Source organism: Rhincodon typus, chromosome 1, assembly GCF_021869965.1.
Source record: "Rhincodon typus isolate 14 chromosome 1, sRhiTyp1.1, whole genome shotgun sequence".
Classification (NCBI taxonomy): Eukaryota; Metazoa; Chordata; class Chondrichthyes; order Orectolobiformes; family Rhincodontidae; genus Rhincodon; species Rhincodon typus.
The window spans coordinates 9,488,866-9,511,639 of record NC_063332.1 but is presented as its reverse complement, the minus strand read 5'-3'; the positions used below and the strand labels follow the sequence as shown (position 1 = coordinate 9,511,639).

At 43.1% G+C, this 22,774-nt stretch overlaps 1 protein-coding gene across 7 annotated transcripts in view; it reads left to right on the top strand.

Annotated features, from left to right (window-relative positions):
- LOC109923201 (transcription factor COE3-like) overlaps positions 1 to 22,774 on the top strand; it is a 417,628-nt gene that overhangs the window by 28,937 nt on the left and 365,917 nt on the right. For 6 of the 7 annotated variants that reach the window (XM_048597464.1, XM_048597443.1, XM_048597456.1 and 3 more), the window contains exon 6: positions 18,600 to 18,668. The exons of the other annotated variant lie outside the window; for it this stretch is intronic. In XM_048597464.1, the coding sequence (XP_048453421.1) occupies positions 18,600 to 18,668 (69 nt within the window). The remainder of the gene's footprint in view (positions 1 to 18,599; positions 18,669 to 22,774) is intronic. 7 annotated transcript variants of the gene reach the window in all.

Here is a 22,774-nt window from a genome sequence, read left to right as displayed (position 1 = left end):
ATGGGTCAGTACCTGTCAGTCATGGGACAGGGGGATCTCTATGGGTCGGTACCTGTCCTGATGGGATAGGGGGTGCTCTATTAATCTGTTCCTGTCCTGACAGGACTGATAAACCCTATGGGTCATTACTTGCCTCCACTACTGCAAAGACCCATTACAGCAGTTATTGCACCAAGCCTGGTCCTCCCTCACACAATGGCAGTAGAGAATAATGAAATCAGTGCTGAGGACACTTAACATTGGATACTGATTTATGCTTCCTATGTCTCATCATTCAGTATAGACCAAACATTGAATGTGGGACATTCTTGGTGGTGTACTTTGTGAAAAAAGAAAGTAACTTTTCAGCAGGTTCAAAAAGGAGGAAGGGAAGGTGGTCTGCCTTTGAGACAGAATGCAAAGTACATGACTTGGAGATTTAAGGACAGAACCTTCAAAGGTAGGGCAGACGGATTGAAGGATACATGGTCACAGTTGGATGATGGTTGTAGGGAACAAAATATCAAATTTGAGGTGTGATTGTGCTGGAAGCCAATGAGAGGTGATAGACAGTGTGACTCGGTGTAATTTAGGTGAGGTGTAGACGATAGAGGGTATGAGATGGGGCCTTGGCCATGAGGCTGTAAGTTAGTCCAGTTAAGGGATGAGAAAGGTAGGACTGGGGATGTCCCACGTTATAGAGGTGGGAAAATGTAGTTTTGTGACTGAGAAGATAGCAAAGGCAAAACCTCTTCTCAGCGAAAATAGCAGCAGTAAGTATGAAAAGCCTGGTCCTCCCTCACACAATGGCTGTAGAGAATAATGAAATCAGTGCTGAGGATGTGGAGCTTGAGGTTCAGGGTGAAGCTAATGTCTTTGGTCTCCCTTATGCAGCTCATTGAGTTCCTTTTTTGCTATTCTGCACCCATAGCATATTATTAGCCGACTATGCACCTCAGCGTAAAACAGACCTAGATCAATCAGAAAGCAAATCCCATTATCTGTGAACTGAGATACAAGGTAACCACTGATGCTGCACTGATTATTTATGACAGTGAAATTAAATTAATGCTTTATTAGTTTTTCTGCTAATCAGTTGGTTGTCATCCTGTGTTATTGGTGCTGAGAAACATAGGGCATAGCCCTAAACACACAAGAAGAGTCAGGATTGAGACAAAAGAATCAGAGGGATGATGATGAGAATCTCTCTGTAGAGCAGGCTTGAAGGGCTGAATGGCTTACTCCTACTCCTATTTTCTCTGTTGCTGTGAATCAAGAAACAGCAGCGTCATAAAAAAGTAGATTTGCATTCAAGCAATCTGTCAAGTAAAATCAGTGGAGACTTTCAGTAAGTGTGACAAATGCATAACAAGAGATACAGATAAGAGAGTGACAGTAGGACCTAGCAAACAAATGGGCAGCTCCTGTAAGTAGGTAAATTAACATCAGTACATAGGGAGATCAGTTAAAAATAGCAAATACATCACTCCAGCTCGAGATGTCGTCTGTCCCAGTTGCCGAAGCTTATTGTCGGAGGCAAACGACACTGATTAAATGGAGCAAGGGAGTATTGGAGTTATCCCATGTTAGTCTTAAATAACTTAGACTCATGGAGTCATACTGCACAGAAGAGGATGTCTGGCCCATTGAGTCTGTGCTGACCCATCTACACTAACTCCACTTTTCAGCATTGACCCCAATAGCCTTGATAGTTATGACTTTTCATATAGCAGCGACTAGCATATCTTTGGCTCATGTATACATTAACCACAGGGAATTGTAGCAGACTGAAATCTTTACAAAAGCAAAAAGCTGCAGATGCAGTCAATCTCAAATGAACATCTGTGGAGAGAGAGAGTTGGAGTTAAGGAATCAGGCTTGTGACCTTTTGTCGGAGTTCTGCTAATGTTACTGCGTAAGTAATCCAGAGATCCAGATTAATGCTGTTGAGATGTGAGTCCAGATTCCTCACAGCAGTTGGGTACATTTGAATTCAGTTAGTTAATAATCTGGAATTTTAAAAAAAGTGCTAGCTATGAAATGATGATCATATCCTTCAGGGAGGCTTAATCTTTTGGACTTATCCTGCCTGGCCAAAGTGGTGACTTTAAATCCCCAGCAATGTGGTTGACACTGAACTGCCCTCTGGACACCACTCACTCGGTTCTATCAAGACCCAATAGAAAAGTCAAATAAGAGTAAAATTGGGCGACATGGCATTTGCCTAGCCTTCAGGAAGAGCAGTCGATCATGAAAAGCCCACCTTACATCTGGGGGTTGTGCCAAAACTTGGAGGGCTGTTCTTCAGACTATTCAAGCCAGCTTGACACTGTCATATTCTGCTACCCTAAAGGTGTTCCAGGATCCACCAGTATCCCTGGCTGGGTCTGATCCCAACACAATGGTATACAATTAACAGGGAATAGCCCCTGTAACGAAGTTTCATGGCATCAGGTCAAACACGAGCAAGGAAACCTCCTGTTGATTAACACCCACCACCCCCTCTGTTATGAATCTGTGCTACTCCATGTTCAATGCCACTTGGCAGAACTCTGAGGGTAACAAAGCTTATAAATGTCATCCAGATCGGGGTATTTCAATGTCCAGCACCACGAGTAGCTCAGTAGCATGACTACTGGTGGAATCCTGAAGAATATATCCACCTGATTGTGCCAATGACAGTGGATGAGAAAATTAATAAAAGTGAAAAACTAATGTGATTTTAATCTCACAGCCTACTGTGGATGTATCTATTCCTGACAATAGGTAGCCATGTACTCAGACTGAGGACTCTCTCTGTCATCCTATATTGCACTATCACCATGCTAAATAGGATAGACTTCAAACAGATCTAGCAATAAAACCCATGACATGCTGTGGGCCATCAGCAGCAATGGAAGCACAGTTCAGCAAAATCTGCAACCTTATGTCCGCCCTCCCTTATGCCCTCCCATGTCTGCCTTCCGTAGGGACCGTTCCCTCTGGGACACCCTGGTCCATAATTCCTTCACCCCCAACACCTCCCCACAGCCCTACGGCACCTTCCCCTGTAACTAGTGAAGGTGCAACACCTGTGCATTTCCCTCCCCACTATCCAAGGGCCCAAACACACCTTCCAGGTGAAGCAACACTTCACCTGCACTTCCCAGAATCTAGTCTACTGCATTCGCTGCTCACAATGTGGTCTCCTCTACACTGGGGAAATGAAGTGTAGACTTGGCGACCGCTTCGCAGAATATCTACGTTCTGCTCGCAAAAAAATTCCCTGAACTACCTGTTGCCTGCCACGTCAATGCACCACCCTGCTCCCTGGCCAACATCTCTGTCTCCGGCTTGCTACAGTGTTCCAGTGAAGCCCAGCGCAAGGTGGAGGAACAACGCCTCATTTTCCGCTTGGGGCCCTACAGCCCTCCGGACTCAATATTGAGTTCAATAATTTTAGGGCCTAAACTCTCCCACGTCCCGGTCCCCCACTCCACACACCAGGCCTTGTTACCACATAGCCTGCCACTACACACCCTCTGTTGTTAGTCACTAACAGTCCCCATTAACAACTATTCACCCTCCCAGCCTGATGGTTAGCAACTCCTTTGTCTGTCCAACTGTCTTTCTCTTTCTTTGGGCTCCATCCTATCATTTACTCCCTATCCCACCCACCTCCCTATTTTCTGCATATAAACTGATGTTTTCCCAGCCACCATCAGTTCTGAGGCAGGGTCATCGGACCTGAAATGTTAACTCTTGTTTTCTCCTGCACAGATGCTGCCAGACCTGCTGAGCTTTTCTAGCAACTTTGTTTTTGTTTCTGCAACCTTATGGCCTGGCATATCCCCACACTACCAATACCATGGGCCCAGGCAATCAATCCTGGCTCAATAAACAGTGCAGGAGGGCATGCCAGGAGCAGCACCAGGCATATCTAGCGCTGAGATGCCAAGTGGCATCAGAGCCACAACAGAGGATTACATGCATGCTGGATTACGGAAGAACCATTGCCATAGGCAGAGCTAAGTGATCCCACAATTATGGCTCAAATCAAACTCCTGCATCTCTGCCACTTCCAGTGTGAATGATGGTAGACAATAAAATAGTTCACTGTAGGAAGAGGAGGCAGTAAGGATGGGAGGCTATGCAAATATCCCCATCCTCAATGATGGAAGAGCCCAGCACATCATTGCAAGAGCTAAGGCAGAAACATTTACAGCAATCTTCACCCAGGAGTGCCAAATGCATAGTTCACCCTGAGGTATCTTCTGGAAGTCTCCATCATCAAAAATGCCAGTCTTCAACCAATTTGATTCACCAGGGCAACGTTTTTCCGAGTGTGACATCAAAGAGCTCTAGCATGACTGGAGATTTGGGGAATCAGTGGGAAAAGGGTATTAGAATGAATGATTGGAGCCATACCTAGCACAAAGAAAGATGGTCATGAATGTTGGAAGTCAGTCGTCTCAGCTCCAGGATATCACTGCAGGAGTTCCTCAGGGTAATGTCTTAGGCCAGACCTCTTCAGACGCTTCATCAATAACATTCCCTTCATTATAACATCAGAAGTAGGGATATTCGTTGATGACTGCACAATTTTCGGCAGCATTTGTGGTTCCTCAGACACTGAAGCAGCCTGTATCCAAACGCAGCATGAACTGGACAGCATGTGCTGACAAATGCCACACAAATGCCAGGCAATGACTACCTCCAGTAACAGAGAATTCTAACCATTACCTTTTGACATTCTATAGCATCAGCATCTCTGAATATCTCACATCCTGGGGGCTAACATTGACCAGAAACTGAACTGAACTTGCCATATAAATACTGGGGCTACAAGAACAGGTCAGAGGCTAGGAATCCTGCAGTGAGTAACTCACCTCCTGACTCCCCAAAGACTGTTCATCATTACATGAGGAGCAAGTCAGGAGTGTGATGGAATACTTGCCTGGATGAGTACAGTCCCAACAACACTCAAGAAACTCAACACCATCCAGGACAAAGCAGCTGCTTGATTGGAACCCCATTTAGTATCTTCAATTTTCCATCCAGCATCAGTGAACAGTGGTATCAATCAGTGCAGTTTGCAAGATGACCTTCAGCAATTTGCCAAGCCTCCTTCAGCAGGAGCTTTCATTTCCTCAACCTCTATACCCAGAAGAACAAGGGCAACAATTATATGGGAGTGCCAGCATCTGCAGGATTTTTGCCAAACCAAAAACTATTCTGTTTCTCAGTTCAAACTGCACTGTGTGTGCCTATACCGCTGGAATGGTTCAAGAAATCAGTTTACCACAACTTGTCAAGGATTAGGAATGGATATCTGGCTTTTCCAGCAACATCCAAATCCCCCGAACAAAATGAGAAACAGATCCTAAATTGTACACAGTGAATTTTGTTTTGTTCATTCACGGGATGAGGGCATGACTGGATAGGCCAGCATTTGTTCCCCATCCCTAATTGCCCAGACGGCAGTTAAGAGTCAACCACTTTTCTGTAGGTCTGGAGTCACATGTAGACCAGACCAGATAAGGACAGCTGATTTCATTCCCTATAAATGATATTAGTGAACTAGATGGTCTTTTCTAACAATGGTTTTCTGGTCTTCATTGGACTCATGATACCAGATGTTTGTTGATGAGATATTTGGTGGGATATTATCTGGGTCTCTGGGAGGGTAATAGTCTAGCAATAATACCATTAGGCCACCATCTCACCTTGAGAAGTCTTTTGATAGAATCATCCATGTTGAATCAGACGCTGAATGACTTGAAATGATGGTGGCTCACTGGTTAGCACTGGTTAGCACTGCTGCCTCACAGCCCCAAGGATCTGGGTTCAATTCCACTCTCAGGCGGCTGTCTGTGTGGCGTTTGTACATTCTCCACATGTCTGCGTGGGTTTCCTCTGGGTGCTCCGGTTTCCTCCCACAGACCAAAGATGTGCAGGGTAGGTGGATTGGCCATGCTAAATTGCTCAGGGTGTGCAGGTTAGGTGGATTAGCCATGGGAAATGTATGGTTACAGCTTTGAAGTGTGTCTGGGTGGGATTCCCTTCAGAAGGTCAGTGTGGACTTGATGGGCTGAATGGCCTGCTTCCACACTGTAAGGAATTCTATGAAAATTAGGAAGCACATTTTTACTACTTCGTGATTCCCCATTTGTGCTTTGTTTGCAGGCAGTGACACACCTTAGAAGTATGATCACAGGTGTAATGTGGAAAAGCAAGGTGTCAATTTGTGGGCAGCAAGCTCCCACAAGCAGGAACGTGATAATGGCCAGCTTCTCCACCTTTTTAGTGATATTAGTTAAAGGTGTACATTGGTTCTGGTGTGGAGGACAGCGAAGAAGGTTACCCTAGAGTACAATGGGATCTTGATCAGATGGCTGATGGGCTGAGGAGTGGCAGGTGGAGATTAATCTGGATAAATGTGAGGTACTATATTTTGGTTGGGCAGGTAATGGTAAGGTCCTGAAGAGTGTTGCTGAACAAAGAGACTTTGGAGTGCAGGTTCATTGTTCCTTGAAAGCGGAGTCACAAGTGGACAGGGTACACTTGCCTTTATTGGTCAGTGCATTGAGTATAGGAGTTGGGAGGTCATGTTGCAGCTTTACAAGACATTGGTTAGGCCACTTTTGGAATACTGCATTAAATTCTAGCCTCCCTGCTCTAGGAAAGATGCTGTGTAACTTGAAAGAGTTCAGAAAAGATTTACAAGGATGTTAGAGGGTTTGAGCTACAGGGAGAGGCTGAATAGGCTGGGGGCATTTTCCCTAGAGCGTCAGAAGCTGAGGGGTGACCTTTATAGAAGTTTATAAAATCGTGAGAGGCATAAATAGGGGAACAGTCAAGGTCTTTTCCCCTGGGTAGGGGAGTCCAAAACTAGAGGGCATAGGTTTAAAGTGAGAGGGGAAAGGTTTAAAAGGGACCTATAGGGCAACTGTTTCACGCAGAGGGTGGTGTGTGTATGGAATGAGCTGCCAGAGGAAGTGGTGGAGGCTGGTACAATTACAACATTTAAAAGGCACCTGGATAAGTATACGAATAGGAAGGATTTAGAGGGATATGGGACAAATGCTGGCAAATAGGGCTAGATTAATTTAGGATATCTGGTTGCTATGGATCAGTTGCACCGAAGGGTCTGTTTCCATGCTGTATGACTCTGTGAATCTATGACCAGGACTCCACTGCTCCTTTCCAACATAGTATGGTATATTTAACATCCTCATGAGAGGGCAGACAGGGCTACACCTCTTCTGAAAGAAAGCACTTCAGCACTGCACTGAGAGTGTCTCTCTCGATTTCATACTCAAGATTACAGAACGTAGCATGAAAACCATAACCTGGTGACTTTGTGACTCCAGGGCAGGAATGTTGCCAACAGTGTCATGATTTTAATGTTAGCACACCGATATCAGAATGAGAAATTGCAAAAGAATGCAGACAGAGAAAGGAGAAACAACAGAAAAAAGGTAAATTGTGTTTGTGTTTTATCATAATAAAAAGGAGAACAGGCAAATTGAAGGAAAAAAAAAACGACAAAAGCTGCAAATGCTGTAAATCAGGAACAAAAACAGAAGTTGCTGGAAAAGCTCAGCAGGTCCGGCAGCATCTGTGAAGAAAAAAAATTCAGAGTTAACATTTTGGGTCCAGTGACTCTTCCTCAGAATTGTTCCCCAGTTCTGAGGAAGGGTCACCGGACCAGAAATGTTATCCCAGGTGAATTGAAGAGACAGTCTGTTGCTTTTGTACATTATTCTACATTGGAAGAGTGGGTCCACACTTTTTCTGTGTATCACACCTCTTATTCTGGGACGTGCGAATCATCTGCATCACGTTCCCAAAAGATTTAGACAGGTACACAGTAAAAATAGCATATTCCCACAGGGATTACACCCCTTGTATCACACTTTCTTTACTACTGGCACTAATTGGGTTTCTGAATCTAAGCACAACAAAGGCGCATCTTAAACACAACCAGTGTCATAAAATTAACTCCATCAAATGATAACCTGGCAAGAGCTGTGTGTACTTAGGAACAAGGTTAACAAGTCAATGATTTATATCAAGAATATTACCCAACAGTGAGCTGGAATCTAATTAAGCAGTTCAGGTCATTTATATATGGAATAAAGGATACATGGGAGTGATTTGCAGGCTAGAATTTAATCTAGGGCTTCAGATGGTTTATGTACAGAATTATAGATATAAGTTATCGGCTTGAATCTAATCAAAGACTTAGAATAGTTTACTGTATAGAAAAATGGATACCAGGAATGAATTGCACTATAATCTAATCAAGGGGCTGGGCTGGTTTATGTTTATAGAATATTGGGTATAATCGTTGGTAATACAGAACTTGAACATTGCTGAAACAAGTCAAATTTTGCCAAAGCTTTTTACCTTTCACTGTTGAAGATGATTTGCAAGAATGCCAATTCAAGGGAGAAACAGACATTTATACTGCATGATTGGAGAGTGCTGATTGCTTGGCGAGTGGACACTGATCGGTAGAGGCATTGCCATGGAGAATGCACCAGTTAATGATGACAGTTAACCGCCTGGCTTTTCTTAGCAGCAATGGATATCAGAGAGTGAATTACAGGCTTGTACATAATCAAGAGGTTTGGGCAGTTAAGATGTGGAACAGTGGATATCAGAGAATGAATAATTGGTTAAAAGCAAATTGAGGGTTTTTGGAAGGTTTATATGTGGAATAAGAGTTACCAGGGTATGAGTTACAGGCTGAAATTATGGGATGGAAATGTTTCTATTAATGTTATTTCTCAATGTGAAATCAACAGCTTCAGTCCAGCTCTATGCATACCCTACTGCTATGAGATCAGAGGGTACTCTGACACAGGGATAAATATAAACTTGAATATAGTGGTATCATCACCCACAGTTGGAGAGGACAACAAACTGGTATGACCACCAAGCTCTCCCATCTGTCAGAGGCATCAAAACAACTTCAATAGAAACAGAAAATGCTGGCAATACTCAACAAATCTGGCAACAATTGTGGAGAAACCGAGTTAACATTTTAGGTCTGTGAACTTTAATTTGGATATATAGAAAACATAGAAACTATAGAAATATAGAAGCAGGAATAAACCATTTAGCCCCTTGAGCCTAATCTACCATTTGCGATTGTTTCAACATTTCACCATTTTCAACACACCACCCTGTTCCCTGGCAAACATCTCTGTCTCAGGTTTGCTGCAGTACTCCAGGAAAGCTCAGCGCAAGTTGGAAAAAGAACACCTCGTTTTCTACTTGGGAACTCTGCAGCTTTCTGGATTCAATATCAAGTTCAACAATTTTAGGGCTGGATCACCTTCTCTCATGTCCTTAGCCCAACCCCTATGCACCAGGCTTTGTCATTGCATGGTCTGCTACCACACACAACCCAGTGGTCAGCTACAAATGTAGATCCCATTAACAGCTATTCATCACCCCAGGCTGACCTTTACCCAGTCCTTTTTCTGTCCAACTGTTTTTCTGTCTCTTTGGGCTTTTTCTCCACTTATCATTTACTCCTCCCCCTTTCTCATCTTCTGCATTAACTTTTTCCTGGCATCAGTTCTGAAAAAGGGTCACTGGACCCAAAACTTTAAGTTTGCTTTCTCTCAGCAGAAGCTGCCAGACCTCCTGAGTTTTTCCAGCAGTTTCTATTTTAGTTCCATCATTTGGGATCATGGTTGATCATCTATCTCAATTCCATCTTTCTGCACTATTCACATACTCCTTGATATCTTTTAAGATCTCGAAATATGCAGTTTTCTGTTGAACTTACTCACTGAACAAACTCCCACAACCATTTTTGACTAGAATTTTCCCAATATTCATGTTCCTTTGCTAAAGAAATTCCTTCTCATCTCCATATGAAACGGGTTGTCCCCTATTCTGTGACTGTGTTCCCTAGTATTAAGCCCCCTTCCTTTCTACATCCACCCCGTTGAGCACTTGAAGAGTTTCCTAAGTTTCAATAGAATCATCTCTCATTTTACTGAACTCCAGAAATAAATGACCAAGTTCCTTACGCAATCTTCACAGGATCATCCTTGAATCGCAGATTGCAAAGGTTGAGAAAAGATTTACAACGATGTTGCCAGGGTTGGAGAGTTTGAGCTATAGGAAAAGGATGAACAGGCATGAACTATTTTCCCTGGAGTGTTGGAAGCTGAGGAGTGACCTTATAGAGGGTTATAAAATCATGAGGGCATGGATAGGGTGAATAGCTAAGGTCTTTTCCCCCAGGGTAGGGGAGTCCAAAACTAGGGGGAATAGGTTTAAGGTAACAGGGAAAAGATTTAAAAGGGGCAACATTTTCATGCAGAGGGTGGTACATGTATGGAATGAGCTGCCAGAGGAAGTGGTGAAGGCTGGTACAATTACAACATTTAAAAAGCATCTGGATGGGTATACGAATAGGAAGGGTTTAGAGGGATATGGGCCAAATACTGGGAAATGGGGCTAGATTAATTTAAGATGTCTGGTCGACATGGACAAGTTGGACCAAAGGGTCTGTTTCCATGCTGTACACCTCTATGACTCTATGACTCTAACCTCCATAGCAATGTCTCTATCATACTTGTGTATCCTTCTTTAGGTAAGGGGACCAAAATGACACACAATACTCCAGGTGCAGTCTCAATAATGCTGTCAATTGGACAAAGGCCTCTGCTTGAGAACACAATATCAGTGCGCAAGTACTTTAACAGTGGCATAGTGGTTTGTAAACCCCAACTCATCCAAAATTTCTGCTGCCCATACCCTACTTTGTACTGAGTCCTGATCATCTGTAACGCTTGTGTTCACTTTGTGCACTAGCCTCATAGTCCAGCAGTGCATTGCTTTTCAAATTCTCATTCTTGCTTTCATGGTGCTGAACAAGGGAGGCAGTGCTGTAGTGGTCATGTTATCAGTACTATCCATCCAGTTTCGAGCTGATATTATGATGATATGGGTTCAAATCCCACCACAGGCAATCGTTAAATTTCAATTCAGTAAAGATTTGCCATTAATGTGCCTATCTAATGGACACTGTTGATTGTTATAATGACTTACTTGTTTCACTACTAACTTGTAAGAAAGGAAAAATGCCATCTTTACCTAGTCTGACCTATATGTGACTCCAGATCCACAGCAATATGGTTGACTCTTAACCATTCTGTGGGCAATAAATGTTGGCCCACATTTCATGAACAAATCAAAAATAAATGATCTGACCTCTTTTTTTTCCCCCGTTACCATCTCTAACCTTCTGACATTCCTGCATTCCTATAAGACAACAATCCTGATTATCATTGCTCCTCCAGTGATGACCTTGCCGTTGGTCACCTAGGCCCCAAGATCTAGAATTCCCTGCCTATTGTGTTAAGGCGCTATGCAAATGTAAATACTTATTTTTAGAATTTGCAGGGAAGATGAAGCTGAAAGGCATGAAGGGTGGGAATAAAAAAAAACTCGACAGAGGCTGGTATCCCATCACCCTTTATTTACTCATGGAGAGTCTTTGACACAGGCCCAGCTCCCTCAGAGCCAGCTCTCAGAGTGAACGGGACATCTGACACTCCTGTTCGGATCTGTAAGCCAGCATTCCCAGATTGGACCAGGGTAACAGTCCCAAACAAGGAACTCATATTCTATGAAATCCACCTGCTGACCTTGTTAAAATCACTATAGGGAGAGCTCTGAATTTTCAGGTCAGGTCGTTAATTTGTGCTGTTGTCATGGTTTTCATCTCCTTACGCAGGGGAATGTGTGAGGACTTAATGTTGTCAGTTTTGGTTTGACACCTTGATCTTCCTCAAGACCTCGTACTTCATTAACATTCTGTTTATTTATCACACTAATACAAGCTGTTTGTGCACACACACAGCCTGCTGTGCCCCAATTACTAATTGGTCTCAAAGAATCCTCAAAGAATCTCTTGATTTCTTGCTGCTTGCCAAGTGTAATAAAACCTAAAAGAAATACAGGAATTGTGGAGGGCTGTTTTCAGGTAGGATTCATTTGGTGCCTTACACCATTGGTTCCTGAACTTTAGGCCTGATTGAATCCAATAGCAGCTGCACCGATATTTTACTGGAGGCTAGATTCATGCTGAGTGATCTGTGATACAGACTCAATGCTGTCTTACAGCTCCCATGTACTGTTACTTAGTAACCTGTCTCCCCTAGCACCCTGTTTTACTAACTGTATCTCTGCTGATGTTAACCCAGCTCCTTCACACCATCACACACTAACCTCTCTCCCCCTTTGTTACTGACTGTATTGCTACTGATGTTAATTTATCACCCTCACACATCACTCACTAACTTCTCTGTTGTGCCCTGTGTTACTGTCTCTATCACTATTGATGTTAAGCCATCTCCCTCACACTATCACTCAGTAATCCCCCTGTCCAGTTCCTTGTATTAATGAATGTATCTCCATTGATGTAAATCCAGCTCCCTCATACTCAGTAAGCACGTATTTGGAAAGGCAAGGACTAATTAAAGATAGTCAACATGGCTTTGTGCGTGGGAAATTGGTAGAGTTTTTTTGAAGAAGTAGCAAAGAGGATTGATGAGGGCAGAGTGATGGATGTGATCTATATGGACTTCAGTAAGGCATTAGACAAGGTTCCTCATGGTACACTGGTTAGCAAGGTTAGGTCACATGGAATGGAGGGAGAATTAGCTACTTGCGTACAGAACTAGCTCAAAGGTAGAAGACAGAAGGTGGTGGGTTACTTTTCAGACAAAGAGGCCTGTGACTAGCGGTGTGCCCCAAAGATCGGTGCTACATCCACTGCTTTTCATCATTTATATAAATGATTTGGATGTGAACGTAGGAGATATGATTAGTAAGTTTACGGATGACACCAAAATTGGAGGTATAGTGGACAGTGAAAAAGGTTACCTCAGAGTCCTTTGGGATCTTGATCAGATGGGTAAATGGGCCAAGGAGTGGCAGATGGAGTTTAATTTAGATAAATGTGAGGTGCCGCATTTTGGAAAGGCAAATCAGGGCAGAAATTATACACTTAATGTTAAGGTCCTGGGGAGTGCTGCTGAGCAAAGAGACCTTGGAGTGCAGGTTCATAGTTCCTTGAAAGTGGAGTCCCAGGTAGGCAGGATAGTGAAGATGCATGTAATGCTCACCTTTACTGGTCAGTGCTTTGAGTATAGAAGTTGGGATGTCATTTTATGGCTGTACAGGACGTTGGTTAGACCCCTAGATCTCCCTGCTATAGGAAGGATGTTGTGAAACTTGAAAGTGTTCAAAAAGATTTACAAGAATGTTGCCAGGGTTAGAGGGTTTGGGATTTAGAAACATAGAAACATAAAAGATAGGAGCAGGAGGAGGCCATTCGGCCCTTTGAGCCTCTTCTCCCATTCTTCACGATCACGGCTGATTGTCCAACTCAATAGCCTAATCCTGCTTTCCCCCCATAACCTTTGATCCCATTCACCCCAAGTGCTGTATCTAGCTTCCTTGTGAATACATTTAATGTTTTGGTATCAACTACTTCCTGTGGTAATGAATTCCACAGGCTCATCACTCTTTAGGTGAAGAAATGTCTCCTCATCTCCGTCCTAAATGGTCTACCCCGACTCCTCAGACTGTGACCCCTGGTTCTGGACACACCCACCATCTGGAACATCCTCTCTGCATCTACCCTGTCTAGTCTTGTTAGAATTTTATAAGTTTCTATGAGATCCCCCTCCATTCATCTAAACTCCAATGAAAACAATCCTAACCTCTCTCCAATCTCTCCTCATATGTCAGACCTGCCATCCCTGCAATCAGCCTGGTAAACCTTCGCTGCATCCCCTCAAGAGCAAGAGCATCCTTCCTCAGAAAAGGAGACCAAAATTGCACGCAACATTCTAGGTGTGGTCTCACCATGGCCCTGTATAACTGCAACAACATATCCCTGCTCCTGTACTCGAAACCTCTCGCAATGAAGACCAACAAACGTTTGCATTCTATACTACCTGCTGCACCTGCATGCTTACCTTCAAAGGGAGAGGCTGAATAGACTGGGACTGTTTTCTCTAGAGCATCGGAGGCTGAAGGGTGACTTCATAGAGGTTTATATGATCATGAGGGGCATGGATAGGGTAAATAGACAAGGTCTTTTCCTGGGCATGGAGGAGTTGAAAGCTAGAGGACAGAGGTTTAAGTTGAGAGGGGAAAGATTTAAAAGGGACCTAAGGGACAACTTTTTCACACAGAGGGTAGTGCATGTATGGAATGAGCTGCCAGAGGAAGTGATGGAGGCTGGTACAATTACAATATTTAAAAGGCATCTGGATGGGTCTATGAAAATGAAAGGTTTAGAGGGATATAGGACAAATGCTGGCAAATGTGACTAAATTATTAAGGATATCTGGTCAGCATGGATAAGTTGGACCAAAGGGTCTGTTTCAGTGCTGTATATCTCTATGACTCTACAACTCTAACCACTCTCTCTCAACACTGTGTTACTGACTAATCTCTACTGGTGTTAATCCAGTTCATTCAAACCGTTACTAGTGACACATCTCACCAGAACACTGTGTTACTGACTATATCTCTACTAATTAAATAAAATCTGAAACGTTAACTCTGATTTCTCTCCACAGATGTTGCCAGACCTGCTGAACTTTTCCCTGCAATTTCTGTTTTATATCTCTACTGATGTTAATCCAGCTCCCTCTGTTGTCACTCAGTAACCAATCTCCCCAGCACCCTGTGATACTGCCTGTATCTCTACTGATGTTAATCCAGCTCCCTAACATAATCACCCAGTAATCCCTCTCCCCCAGGCCCAGTATTATTGACTGTATTTCTGGTGATGAGATTCCAGCTCCTTAACACTGTCACTCAGTAAGCCTTCTCCACAAGGTGCACTGTGTTACTGACTGTATCTCTACTAATGTTAATCCAGTTCCCTCACATTGTCACTTAGTAACACCTTTTCCTATCACCCAGTGTTCTTGGCTATATCTCTATTTTTTATTTGCTGTGGCTTCTCATCAGTATTGGCCAGGACTGTGTGTGTGTGTGTGTGTGTGTGTGTGTGTGTGTTCAAGGGCGGTCAGTTATTTTCTTCCTCAGCATGACCTTATTGAGGTTATGACATAGTTTGTCAGGATTGGTGTAATGGAGATAGTCCATGGAGAGGCCATAAACCAGAGGATGTAAATAAAGCTGCTAATGTATTCAATTCAGGACAAACATTTTCACCAAGAAAATGATTTGAAAATGGAATTTGCTATTGTGAGCAGCTTGGGTGAATGGCAAAGGTGTATTTAAGTGAAACTGATGATGAGAAAAACGGTTGATGATATCTAGGAAAAAGTCTCATAGAATCCCTACAGTGTAGGGACAGGCCATTTAGCCCAACAAGTTACACTGCCTGACTAAAGTGCATCCCACCCTGACCCATTCCCCTGTAATGCAGCATCTCCCATAACTAATACAGCTAACTTAAACACCCCTGGACACTACAGGCAATTTAGCATGGCCAATTCACCTAACCTGCACATCTTTGGACAGTGGGAGGAAACCAGAGGGAACCCATACAGACACAGGGAGAATGTGCAATCTCTACACAGACAGTCACCTGAGGGTGGAATTGAACCTGGGTCCCTGGTGCTGTGAGGCTGCAGACCTAACCACTGAGCCACTGTACCACTCCCTTTGTTTTAAGTTTAAAAGGAGCATTTATTGCAAGCTTAACCATTTCAGGCATATACAATACTCATGAGATATCAAAAATACATATCCAAGAGAAAGTCCTTATTTACAGCATCAGGTTTCAGTCATTAAGTTACAGCCAAGTCAAGACGGCATGAACACAGAAACATTTACACAGTATTTTTACAAAATGAAAACAACTTAAACTCTGCAGCATAAAATGATGGAAATAACAAAAGCTTTACATGATAACTCATAGCAAGATGATTTAGTATAAGAGCAGCTTGAAGAATGTCCAAAATTTGGACTGTGGGAGGAAACCAGAGCACCCGGAGGAAACCTCATGTGGCGCATGAACACTAGCAGAGATTATTTGGGCTGAATGGCCTGAAATGGTGCTGTTATTATGTTGCCTGCTCTGGAGAGCTTCAGTTATGAAGAGAGATTGGACAGACTGGGGTTGTTTTCTTCAGAGCAGAGGAGATGAGAGTGTGATGATTGAGATGTATAAAATTATGAGGGGCATAGACAGGGTAGTCAGGAGGCATCCTTTCCCCTTGGTGGAGGGATCAATGACCAGGGGACATTGATTTAAGTTAAGGGGCAGAAGGTTTAGAGGAGATGTGAGGAAAAAAGTTTTTCTTAACCCAGAGAGTGGTGGGAACCTGGAACTCACTGCCTGTAAGTTTGGTAGAGGCAAAAACCCTCATAACATTTAAGAAGCATTTAGATGTGCACTTGCAATGCCAAGGCATACAAGGCTATGGGCCAGGTGCTAGAAAATGGGATTAGAGTAGTTAGGTGCTAGTTTTTGACTGGCACAAATGTGATGGGCTGAAGGGCCTTTTTCAGAGCTATCGACCTCTATGACTCTAATACTGTATGATTCTGTTGGACTTTTAATTGTGAAGTGATAAGGGTGTCTCTGGAAAGTCCAGCCAATTGCTGCCCATCCCTAAGTGCTCATAAATTGAATGGTTTGCTCAGCTGTTTCCAAGGGGAGTTAAGAGTCAATCACATTGCTGTTAGTGTGGAGTCATGTGTAGGCCAGTCCCAGGTAAGAACAACAGATTTCCTTCCCTAAAGTGGATTAGTGAACTAGTTGGGTTCTTACACAAGCAACAATAGTCTCATTCTCACCATTTCTGAGATTTCAACAATTAAATTCAAAATCCACCAGCTGCCATGGTGGGGATTTGAACCTGTGCCCTCCAAATATTAGCATAGGTTTCTGGTTTATTAATCCAGTGATATTATCATGTCCTTGAAAGTTTTACTAATTCACTTCTCGGATGTGGGTATCTCTGGCTGGCTTGTGCCGTCCCTAGTTGCCCTTGAGAAGGTGGTGGTGAGCTGCTTTCTTGAACCGCTGCAGTCCTCCTACTGTGGGTTGACTCACAATACCATTAGGGAGGGAATTTCAGGATTTAGACCCAGAATCTCTGAAGGAGCAGCAGTATATTTCCACGTCAGGTTGGTGAGTGATTTGGAGGGGAACTTGCAGGTGATGGTTTTTCCCTGTATCTGCTGCCTTACTCTTTCCAGGTGGAAGTTGTTGGGGGATTGGAGTGTGGTGTCTGAGGATCTTTGGTCAACTCCTGCAGTGCATCTTGTAGATGGTACATCCTGCTGCTGAATGTTTGTGGATGTGTTGCCAATCAAGCGGGCTGCTTTGACTTGGATTGTGTCAAGCCTCGAGTGTTGTTAGAGCTGCACTCATCCAGGAGGATTCCATCACACTCCTGACTTGTGCCTTGTAGATGGTGGACAGACTTTGGGGAGTCAGGAGGTGAGTTACTTGCTGCAGGATTCCTAGCCTGTCACTTGCTTATGGCTAGTATAGTTCAGTTTTTGTTCAATGTTAACTCCTCAAAATGTTGATCATGGGGATCCCAAGATGGTAAAACCATTAAGTATCAAGGGGCAGTGGTTAGATTGTCTGTAATTGGAGATGATCATTGCCTGGGACTTGTCTGGTGCAAATGATACTTGCAAAGTGTAGAAACCATTCTTTGTGATTGTGAGCTTGAAGCAGTTTTAAAAATAGTGTCCATGGTGGGATTTCAGAACACTAGATAATGGACCCTCCTTTTGAAAGAAACTCTGATTATGGGACTCCAAATTATAAAAAGGATGCCATTGCGAGCTCATGAAAGGCATTACAGAAATGCAAAACTTAAAAAGCTTGACAACATTCAGGACAGATCAGTCCACTTAATTGGCACTCCATCCACCTTCTTAAACAATTATGCCTTTCAAGGACTGATACACAATGGCAGCAGTGTATACCATCTACAAAACACACTGCAATAATTCACCAAGACTCCTTTGGCAGCACCTTCCAACTCTGTTATCACTTACATCTAGAAGGACAAGGGCAGCAGATACATGGAGAGACCACCCCCTGCAAGTTCGCCACACCATCCTGACTTGGAACTGTATCTCTGTTCCTTCAGTGTTGCTGGGTCCCTTCTAGAAAATCACTGTGGGTGTACCTACACCAGACAAAATATAATGTATTCTTTGATGTGGTTCCTTACGCTTTATGTATCAACATTTCCTTGTATCACCTAATTCTGGTTCTGATGAAGAGTCACACAGGATTCTGTAGAACCATAGAAATATTTCAGGACAGAAGGAGGCCATTTGGCCCATCTTGTTCATGCTGACCCAAAGACACCCGGATGCCCTTTCTTGTCCCATCTTCTTGCACACAATCCATAGCCCTGCAGTTTATAATAAACAAGGTGCTGATCCAGGCACTTTTCAAAGAGTTTAGGGTCACTGCTTCTACCACCAACTCAAGCTCGAAATGCTAACTCTGTTTCTCTCTCCACAGAATCTGCCAGATCTGCTGAGTTTCTCCAGCACTTTCAGTTTTTATTTCTGGATTTCTGCAGTAAGTTGTTTTTATCCTTGTTGGTGTTAACAATCTGCCAATTTCTGTTTTGCTACAGCCGATGCTGTGACAAGAAAAGCTGTGGAAACAGGAACGAAACACCCTCGGATCCCGTTATCATTGACAGGTAAGGGAAGGAGTTTCCCCACTGGGTCCTTGGCTCACAGCCTGTTGAACGCTAAATGATGCACAGTAAAGAATTTTCTTTCCATCCTGTCACATAGATTCACTGTGACCTGTTTTCACTTTACAAAGATGAACTATCTCTTGGCTGTTTCTTAGTTTTACTTGTTTTTGGGTTTACTCTGTGGAGAAGTGACTTCTTGGTTGACTTGAGCGATATGTCGAGCTGTAGAAATGGTTTCTCTACAAGGCTGTTGTCTCTCAGATGCACAGTCTCAGTGCGGTCATCCCTTGGGAAGAAAAGGCACCAATAAACAATAGGCTGACAGGCTAATGGTTGGAAATGTTTAACTGGTCGGATGAGTTAATTGAAGGACTCTTGATTTCAGGGTCTCAATATTACTTCTCAGGGCCCCACATAGAGCCCAGTCTTGAACTTGCTAATGTACTTACTGTCCAGAAGATTTTGCGTGAATTTTTTTGAGATCTGGGTCAAACTGTTTTCAACTGGATAAGCTCTCTAAGACTCTTCTAATAGCAGGGAAAGTATATGAGGTATTAATGGAGGTGTTCAAATTCATGTAAAGACCGAGATGAGAAGCAAAGTAAAAGGTAAAGCTACCATAGTCTTGTGAGGTCATAGGGCTTGCAGGGAAATGACTGATGGTGGTCACTATGCCTCCAGTGAGGGGAGTAGTGAAAAGGTGAGCTCTTCTATTGTGGAATCAAACCCACATTGTTGGTGTCACATCTTGCATTGCAAACCAGCTGTCCAGCTAACTGTGCTAACCAATCCCATTAGTCAGAACAGCTGCAGGGAAAAAGAAAGCTGTCAGTAAATGAGAAGACACAAATTGAAGATAATTGGGAGTGGAGGACAGAGAAGAGAATTTTTCTTCACTAAATAATGTTTTGGAGTTCACTGCTGAGGCGTATGAAGGGATTGTCTTCTGACCAAAGGCTAAAAAAAGTTGGGATTCCACTCCCTGGTGTTTACAAGAATGAGAGGTAATCTCATTGAAACATATAGGATTCTTAAGGGGCTTGACAGGGTAAATGCTGAGAGGATGTTTCCCCTCATGAGACTGTTTAGGACCAGAAGGCATAGTCTCAGAATAAAGAGACACCAATTTAAGATAATGAGGAAATTCTTCTCTTTGTGAGACTTTGGATCTCCTTGCCAGAGAGCTGGGGGCAGAGTCATTATGCATATATAAGGCTGAGATAGATTCTTGATCAGTAGGGGAACAAAGGGTTGTGGTGAAAAGGCAGGAAAGTGGATGTGAGGAATGTCGGATCAGCCATGATCCTATTGAATGGCACAGCATGCTTGAGGGGCCAAACGATCTACTCCTAATTCTTATGGTCTTATTGTTGGAAAGGAAGTTGGCAGCAGATTTGATAACAGGTACCTAAAGGTAATTGGAAAATGGGGAAACAAAAAATCTGGGTTAAATGTGAAAGACCAGGTAAGGGATGGAGATAGGACTATTGGATCACTGTTTCCAGTGGCCAGCACAGGCATAATGGACTAATGCCTTTTACAAGATTCTAAGGCTGAATGTCTTGGGCAGTTAATATCTGTAGCTGGTAGCAGTTTGTGTTCTGCTTCTTTTTGTGCTGACTTAGTAAATAAACATCAACGCACCAACCATGCATTAGGGATTAATTAATGCCAAAATACATAGGTTAATTTATTCAGAACTTTTGAGAAGTTGAGTAGCAGTATTAAACAATTGGAGAACATATCCACATATCTGAGTTGGTAGCTTCCCCAGAGCAAACCGTGATTAAGACTGAATTGAATGTTTATACAGTGCAATACAGAGAAAAAAATAGAAGACCCCCAACTCAAAGGTATACCACAACAGTAGTTCGCCAGGTAGTAGGAGGGTTGATTTAAACTTTAAACATGGCCCTTATTCCTCAAAATCATGCATCATTTTGAATTCTTATGTTGGGGGATAAGTGAAGGGAACAAAATGATGGATGTGATTAATGTGGACGAGGACTGCAAGTGGTAGGCAATGATGAATTTACAATATGGAAATGTAATTGTCAATTGAGCTTCAGTATAGGTTAGTGTAGAGTGATGTATTTTGGTAGAAAGATTATCACATTCTTGGACAGTAAATGCCTAAACAGGCTCAAAGAGCAGCATGCTCTGTGTATACATGTGTATAAATCATTAAAAAGAACAATGCAAATTATTAAGGCCATCCAAAGAAGTAAACAGTGTTGCAATTCATTTCTGCAGGACTAGAATTGTAAAGCGGAGATGTTATAATCATTTAGAATTTTGTTTAGACTATACTTGGAGTACTGTGCTCATTTCAAGCCTCTGTATTATGTAACAGATACAAAGGCCCTGGAGAATGTGTGAATGGTGGGCTCAGTGGTTAGCGCTGCTGCCTCAGGGCACCAGGGACCCAGCTTCGATTTGAAACTTGGGCGACTGTCTGTGTAGAGTATGTATAATCTCCCTGTGTCTGTGTGGATTTCTGCCAGGTGCTCTGCTTCCTCCCACAGTCCAAAGATGTGCGGGTTAGGTGACTTGGCCATGCTAAATTGCCCATAGTGTTCAGGGATGTGTAGGTAGGTGGATTAGCCATGAGGAATGCAGGGTTACAGGGACAGGGTAGGGGGATGGGTGGGAGGCTCTTCGGTGGGCTGGTGTGGACTTGTTGGGCCGAATGGCCTGTTTCCACACTGTGGGGACTGAAATATTATACTTATCAAGAAAGACTGAATAATTGGAGCTCTTTTCTCTAGGAGAGAGGAGATTGCAAGGTATCCTGATAAGTCTTTAAGATTAGGAAAGGATTTGGCAGCAATATGTGGAGAAGATGCTTCTGCAAGTGGGAAAGACCATAATTAAAGGCCAACCACACAAGATAGTAACTAATAAAAGGCAAATCACCATAATCCTACTCTCTCATTACAGAGAGACAGTGCTAAGTTTAACATGAGGATTACCACCACAGTAAGGTTTGGAGAATGTGGAACAGGATGTAGTTGAAATCAGTAGCACTGATACAATTAAGGGACAGCTATTGAAGGATTTGAGGGAGTAACAAATGGAGTGGCAGTTATATGTACAAAAGTTGGGAGCAAGTGCTTGTGAAGCATAAATGCTGAGTGAACCAGTTGGTTCGAAGTGTGCTATAAATAATTTCTTGAAACTTTGTGATATAATGGGTGGAGACAAATGAACTAATGGCCCAGAGGTGCTGAGATCAAGTAGAATGCCCTGTGAGCTGAATTCTTTCTCCCAAGACTTCAAGGTGGAAAAATCTTTTGCCTGCGAGTGCGGGCTGACAACAGGGCAGCTAGGACCTTGGTGAATGGTGGAACCAAAAGTAAATCTGGTTAACCAGCGAGATATGGAGGTAGACAGCATGGTGACTGAACTATACCGGACACTGTGGGTTGACAGAGGAACTGTATGATTGAGGAGCTGATCCCTGGCAGCCCAGAGGCCTGTAGTTTTGGATCTGGGACTGCGCTGAGATGACAGTTTCTCAGTCGTCCTGTGGTTGATGAGCTCCCATCAGCTCCCATCCCCCTTCTCTTTCTCTAATCCAATCAGAGGATGCTATTATTGATATAGGACTTCTCTTTTGATTACTAACCTGGCGATCCATTCCTGTTCGGGCATTCAGTGAGGTTGTGGCGCATTCTTGTTTTTTATAATCACAGGCTCTTCAGCCCACCATGTCTGTGCTGACCATGATGCTAAACTAATCCCATCCATTCATGGAACATGAGTGGCCCTTGCTGGGCAAGCATTTGTAATGCTAATTGACCTTGAACTGTTTGGCAGCTAGCCTACTTCAGAGGACCATTAAGAATCAACTGCATTGTTGAGGTATGGAGTCGAAATGGGTTGGTTTCTTTGGAATTCCCTTCCTGAAAAGGCAGTAGATGCAGAATCTTTAAATATTTTTAAAGCCAAAGTAGGTAGATTCTTGATGATTATGAAGGGGATGAAAGAATATTGGGGATATGGAGAAATGTGGAGTCGAGGTTGAAATCAGATCAGCCATGATTTTATTGCATGGTAGAGCAGACTCAAACGATAGAGTAGTCTACTGTTATTTCTTGTTTGCA